The sequence below is a fragment of the Elephantulus edwardii genome, unplaced genomic scaffold (genome assembly GCF_000299155.1).
Source record: "Elephantulus edwardii isolate Elephantulus edwardi_28Jun2011 unplaced genomic scaffold, EleEdw1.0 scaffold00119, whole genome shotgun sequence".
NCBI lineage: Eukaryota > Metazoa > Chordata > Mammalia > Macroscelidea > Macroscelididae > Elephantulus > Elephantulus edwardii.
In genome coordinates this window covers 3,231,417-3,238,739 of record NW_006399869.1, presented here as the reverse complement: position 1 = coordinate 3,238,739, position 7,323 = coordinate 3,231,417, and the positions used below count along the sequence as shown (strand labels likewise).

At 36.7% G+C, this 7,323-nt stretch overlaps 1 protein-coding gene across 2 annotated transcripts; it reads left to right on the top strand.

Annotated features, from left to right (window-relative positions):
- Positions 1-963: 963 nt before the first annotated feature.
- On the top strand, positions 964-6,699 carry NPY5R (neuropeptide Y receptor Y5). 2 transcript variants are annotated; one of them, XM_006892770.1, is made up of 2 exons: positions 964-1,005; positions 5,344-6,690. In XM_006892770.1, the coding sequence occupies exon 2, from the start codon at positions 5,353-5,355 to the stop codon at positions 6,688-6,690; it is 1,338 nt and encodes a 445-aa protein (XP_006892832.1). In that variant the 5' UTR covers positions 964-1,005; positions 5,344-5,352. The 2 variants fall into 2 exon arrangements, with proteins under 2 accessions (XP_006892832.1, XP_006892831.1); XM_006892769.1 differs by lacking the exon at positions 964-1,005 and having other exon boundaries at positions 5,306-6,699.
- The last annotated feature ends 624 nt before the right edge of the window (positions 6,700-7,323 follow it).

The window sequence follows — 7,323 nt, the reverse complement described above, 5'->3', positions numbered from 1 at the left end:
ACTACTCTAAAGGGCCCCTTTGGCAGTAGGAAACACATAGACTATTATGGAGATTGATTTTGGAATTTAGATGCACTTTTATTAATTGTGCTTGGCCGTACATGTTCATATCCTTCTAAGGAACACACTCCCAAGACACATTTTTAATTTCTCTGGCAGCATTCTTCCTCAACACCACATATTAAAGGCATTAATTCTTCTTTGGTCCTTCTTATTCATTGTCACACTCTCATACATAGGAAGTGATTGAAAATATAATTACTTGGGTCAGGTGTGTTCTAATCCTCATGGTGACATTTTTGCCTTTAATCAGATCTTTTGCAGCACATTTTCTCAATGTAGTGCACTCTTTGATTTCTCAACTGCAACTTCTATGGGTGTTGATTATGGATCAAATTAAAATGTAAGATAAATTTGTTGCAACCTCAAAGGCCCACAGTTTGAGGCCACCAGCAGCTCCATGGAAGAAGGATGGACAGAGGGTCAGCTGTGGGTCAGTTCCAACTCTGTGATGCACAACAATATGTACATTATTTTTTTTAAACCCCTCATTGCCATCAAGTCAGAACCAACTCATAGCTGATATAAGGCTATAAATCACAGAAGAGATTGCCCTTCTTTCTCCCTTTAGAGCCGCTGGTAAATTTAAAACCACCAGAGAAGTGGCACCTTTAGATTGCTAGTGCAATTCCCTAAGGTCTACTCCACCAGCTCTATGCCACATATATGTAAGTATACTAACACAGTTACTCTCAAAACCACGTTGCTTCTCTAACCACAACCTTTACTGTACTTCCTTCTTAAAAATAAATAAATAAGTAAATAAATAGTGTACCTGTGTTTTACTCTTAATGATCTCATCCTAATAACAATAGCCCAAGAAAGTAAAAGTCATTGTAGAAGTCGCTCTCTAATATCTTTGTTGTCCTTGAGTTTCTAATAGAGCAGAGAGTTGATGTATGATGACCTATCACAAAATGTTGAGGACAGCATTGATTCAAGAAAGTGGATAAAAAGAATAAGCAAGATTACAGTTACAAATAGCCTGTACACGTGAGTATAAATAGGATTCTGAACAATCTAGGTCAAGCCAGGGCGACAGCAGCACTCAGGAAATTAGGCAGAAACACTAGCCAAAGTTGCTTTGATTAGAAGTTTATGCACATATCCAAGGTAGGACCTGGGAGGCCATTGACTAGCAGAATGATAAATAAGATGAGTCAGTAGGCTGTGTGAGTCACTTAAGGAAATGGATTGACACAATGACTGCAACAGTGTGCTCAATCATAGAAATGATGGTTGAGAGATGGGGCAGGATTTTGATCTATTGTATATAGGGGTCACTATGAGTTGGGACGAACTTGATGGCATGCAAACCCAACAATTAGTTTCCAGAAATGAATTAAATCATCATGGAATCAGTTGTAGAAATTAGGAAGCTTAAACTTTCAAATTACCTCATAGTGAAACAATATCTATGTCTTCCTGTTTTATATTTGTGTATAAAACAGAAGCTAGTTAATGTAATTAATGTACTCGCTCAACCAAATTTCATAATTAGAAATTTATTGGACTATGCCAGTAAATCTATTTTAACCTAAAGAAAATTTTATCTCTTGTTAAACTAAATATATATATGTTTTTGTGCAGCTTTAAGGATTATTATCCATTTATAGTTCTAGAAATAAGTACATAAATATCTATATCTAGTGGAAGTTATATACATATATATGTATGTATATATATATGTATGTATATATATATGTATATATATATGTGTGTGTGTGTGTGTATATATATATATATATATATATATATATATATATAAATCTCCCCCAGAATTAATGTCTTGAGTTTTTCCATAGGAGCTTTCTGATAAAAAACTGAAAAGTGCTGAATTTTAAAGGAAAAGAGGAGCTTTTCTTCTTCCTTCTTGATAGTCTAATTTTCAGTAGTATTGTCAGAAGCAAGTAAGTAGCGCCATTGTGGTATAACATTACTTTTGTTTGAAGGGGGAAAAAGCAACACCACAAACCCTATCTTATTTGGGAATGTTACATTAGTATTGGTTCCCATTTAACTTTAAGATAGACTGTTTCCTTGAAACCATATTAGGAAAGCCACACCAAAAAAGCCCCAAAACCCTAGTAAAGTTTGTAAAACTTCACTCAAATTAAAACCCAAAAGATGATGAATTAATGGAATTTTTTAAGGTGCTCATTTTGCTCTAGCTGGCGTAGTGTTGACTGCATTTCTAGTGACCCCATATCAGAGAGCAGAAGTCTTCCTCGGATTTTCTTCGCTATGATCTTGGAAGCTGATGAATAGGAGATCTTTCTTCTCCACAGTTGCTGGGTGTGTGCATCTAAACCACCCGCCTTTATGTTAGCAGCCAATAGTAAACCACGTGAGCCACCAGACTTATGAAAGCTATCTATCTATACATAATTTTTAAATTAAAAAATAAACAACTAAAGATGACCCAACACTGCTTGTCAGTAGTTATCCTACTACATGGTAATTTGACCTAACTCAAAGCACTGAGGATTGATCATGGAGTAATTTTGGCGTCCAGAAGTCTATTCACATATCAGTGATGCAACCTAATAAACTTTTATTGAGTGCATGGTAAGTCTTGAAAGAAGGTCTCTACATTTTAGGATTCTGAATTTCAATGTTGTATAAACTATATTGCTGTTGTTGTGTGGCACTGAGTCAGAACTGACTAATAGCTGACTCTCCAGAGGATTTTCAGAGCTTTTTATTTGTATGGGAGGAAATTGTCCATCTTTCTCCCTCGGATGCTGATGGATTTGAATTATGTACCTTAGGGTTAGCAGTACAGCTTCTTGCCACTAGGCCACCAAAGCTCCCTATAAACTATTGTTGTTTGCTCTTGAGTCAGAACCTACTCATAGCTGACCCTCCATTCAGAGGCTTTAATTTGTATGGGAAGAAATTGCCATCCAGCTCCCATGCAGGGGCTGGTGTATTTGAACCAAGTGCCTTCAGTATTGCAGCACAAGCTTATTATCACTAGGCCACAAGAGCTTCCTATAGAGTAGTTGAATTGCTAGGATGTTGTGTTTGTGTTTTTGTTTCTTTAAATTTATATTTTTTTTCATTTTTAAGGGTAAATAAGGAACAGTTCTACTTATTAAATGAGGCAAATTGGTATATTTTGCAAATGTAATAACGCAAAGCAGATTATGAAAAATATCACCAAACAACTAGAGTAGAGGGGCTCTGAGGAAAGAAAATGATCTCCTGTTGGGTAGAGCAGGGTGCTCAGGTGGCCTAGTCGTAAGGAGTTGTACTGCAATCCTGACGACACACAGTTCATATACACCAGCTGCTGTGCCAGAGAAAAATGGGGCAATCTCTGTTTAAAAGGGATATATGATTAGTTATTATTGTCATGTCAGGAGTCCAGGGTGAAGGCTGCACAGTGCAGTGAACTTGAGGGGAGGGATTGCAAAGCAATGAAAGAGTCTTTCTTTTACTTATCAAGGAGAAAAGTTAATTGAGGGGGAGGGTGTAGGCAGGAAGAAAAGTGTAACAATGAATGACTTGAAACCCTAAGTTTCTGTAAACTTCATTAAAATTAATTTTAAAAATGTGTAATCTCCTCCCGAAAGATTAAAATTATCTCTGAAAGCTTGCTGGAGGGTCATCTATGGGCCAGTTTCTACTTAACGGTACACAGCAACAGTAATTGAGTAGAGCAGAGACGACAGGTGACTTAATATTTTAAGAATAGTTTTGCCTTAAGTCAGGAAAAAAAGAGAGAATGAATCTGGAAGGCAAGAAGACCCAAACCCCAACTCATTGTTGTTAATTCTGACTCAGAGCCATCACCTATCAGGTTTCCAAGGCTGTAAATATTTTTGGAGGATACTGCCTGTCTTTCATCCACAGATAGATTGGTTTGTGAATCCGAACCATTGACCTTTCAGTGAGCAGCACAACTCTTAACATGCCTTGCTATCAGAGCTCCTTTTTAAGGCAAGTAGTTGTTGTTTAGTACCATCAAGTCATACTTGACTCCTAGCAACCCCGTATACAACAGACCTGGACCCTTTCCTATCCTGAGCCATCTTCATTATTTGACATACCGGAGCCCATTGCAATATGTCAATAAATCTGTCAATAGATCTGGTTGAGGGTCTTCCTCTCTTTTACCAACCCTAGAGTACACCATAAATCAGATATCTTGCCTAAAGAATAACCCTTATGATTGATTGCAATTTTTGTTATTTTTATGTACTATTAAGTCACCTGTGATACTTAGTGAACCTATGTACAATAGGACTGAACCCTGTCCTGTAGTGAAGAGGGTAATGTGGATAGGTATGTCGATTGTAATTAGAGAAATAGAAATTTTTTTATCTGCATTTTCTTCCCCTTTTTCAAACATTCCTTCCCTCATACATTTTATATCACAATTTACTACTTTAGCACAAGGCTTGGCATCAGTGGTCAGGAAATCAAAAGACATATTGCACTGGGAAAATCTGCTGTCAGGGACCTCTCCAGAGTATTGAGGAGCAATGATATCAGTCTAGAGACTAAGGTGTGCTTGATCCAGGTCATGGTCTTTGCAATTACTTTCTGTGCATCAGAGATCTGGACACTGACTAAAGATGACAGAAGAACAATTGATGCCTTTGAGTTATGGTGCGTGTAGAAGGGTCTTGAACAAGCCATGGACTACCAAGAAAACAAAGAGGTCTGTCTTGCAGAGACTGAAACCAAGTTTCTCCTTGGAGGCTATGATTTTCAAAGTTCTGTCTCACATACTTTGGGCACATGGCCAGGAGGGACCATTTCTTAGAGAAAGACATCATGGTTTAAAGGTTGGAGGGACAGCACAGGAGAGGAAGACCCTGGATGAGATGGATTGATACAGTAACTAGGGCAAGGGAGTCAGTGTATTAGAGTCAGTGAGACCGGCTCAGAACAGGGAAAGCTTCAGAGCTATTGTACATAGAGTCACCATAAGTCGCAGGTGACCTGAAGGCACATAACAACAAAAAACAACAATTGACAATGATAAAACATGCTTTAATTGTTAATGGCTGATGTTTACATTACATATGGAATGAATACATAGCATGAATTTCTTAGATTAAAAAGGTAATGCTAATAGGGTATAAGATTTTGGTTGTTTTTTTAAAATTTTCTACTAGTTCATTTACGAAATTTGAATACATTGTTTTCAAGAACAAATTCATTAAATTTCCCTCATCCGACCACTCAAAAAAAATCTTGATCAGTAAATTAGTTTCTAGTAGTCATATAATTTGTTCAGGTTGCTAAACAATATCTTTTTCTTTCCAACAGGACTTTAATATGGATTTACAGCTGAAAGAGTATTATAACAAGACACTTGCCACTGAGAATAATACCGCTGCCACTAGGAATTCTGGTTTTCCAAACTGGGACGACTATAAAAGCAGTGTAGATGATTTGCAGTATTTTCTGATTGGACTCTATACATTTGTAAGCCTTCTTGGCTTTATGGGGAATTTACTTATTTTGATGGCTCTCATGAGAAAGCGCAATCAGAAGACTATAGTGAACTTCCTCATAGGAAATCTGGCCTTCTCTGATATTTTGATTGTGTTGTTTTGCTCCCCTTTCACACTGACCTCTATATTGCTGGATCAATGGATGTTTGGCAAAGTCATGTGCCACATAATGCCTTTCCTTCAATGTGTATCAGTTCTGGTTTCAACTTTAATTTTAATATCAATCGCCATTGTCCGGTATCATATGATAAAATATCCTCTTTCTAATAGTTTAACAGCAAACCATGGCTACTTCTTAGTAGCTACTGTTTGGACACTAGGTTTTGCAATTTGCTCTCCTCTCCCAGTGTTTCATAGTCTTGTGGGACTTCAGGAAACATTTGGCTCAGGGTCCATGAGCAGCAAGTATTTATGTATTGAGTCATGGCCTTCTGATGCATATAGAATTGCTTTCACTATCTCTTTATTGCTTGTTCAGTATATCCTGCCTTTGGTTTGCCTGACTGTAAGTCATACCAGTGTATGTAGGAGTGTAAGTTGCGAGTTGTCCAGTAAAGAAAACAGTGTAGAAGAACATGAGATGATCAACTTGACTGTGCAGCCATCCAAAAAGAATGGGCCACCAGTAAAACTCTCCAGCAGCCATAAATGGAGTTACTCATTTATCCAAAAACATAGAAGAAGATACAGCAAGAAGACAGCCTGTGTGTTACCTGCTCCAGTGAGTCCTCTACAAGAAAAGCGCTCAGTAATGCAGCCACAGAATGGTTCCGTGAGAACTCACTTCTCTTCATCCAGTAAGATCATACCAGGGATCCCCACCTGCTTTGAGATGAAGGCTGAAGAAATCTCAGATAATCATGAAATGAGAGTAAAACGCTCTATCATAAGGTTTAAAAAAAAGTCTCGAAGTATTTTCTACAGACTGACCATTTTGATACTAGTGTTTGCTGTTAGCTGGATGCCACTACATCTTTTCCATGTAGTGACAGATTTTAATGATAATCTTATTTCAAATAGGCATTTCAAGTTGGTGTATTGCATTTGCCATTTGCTAGGAATGATGTCCTGTTGTCTTAATCCAATTCTGTATGGATTTCTTAATAATGGAATCAAAGCTGACTTGATATCTCTTATACACTGTCTTCACATGTCATAATTTCGGTATTTACCATTAAAAGAATAAATATCTAGAACATCTAAACTAGATTGAAAATAACTATACATATGTGTGTGTGTTTAATTAAGAGAATTCTTGTTATTTGTTAGTGTTAGTATGTGTAATTTAATTGATGCAAACAAATTCTGAATTTAAATGTGTTGATTCACAATGTATAGAAAATAATTATTATGTGTTATAATACCAGGCATTTATTTCATTTTATAGTGTAAGTGTCAATCTAGTCTGTAATTTTATTTTAAAAATATAATACTTTCATTACATCCATATTTTATACTTTGCTGTGTCAAACCTGTCCGTTTTAAATTTTTATGTCAAATAAAAATTTTGTCTAGTGTGATATTTTTGTCTAAAAGTTCTATTTCCTGAGGAATGCTAAATTTAAAAGTTCTATAATTTCTTCCCCCTCTCTTTAAGCCTCTTACTGCTTTGTTTATGAAGATACAGAATATATTTTAAGGGTTTGTAGTTCAAATCCTCTTGTTGTGCTCCAAGAGGATAGGTAATCTCCTCCCATGCTGGTCAGCTTCCTCCAGTGTATGTTAGCAGTGAGTTGATTCTGACTGGTACACACAACAACATGGCCTTTTGAAAGGCGAGGTGTTGTGATCT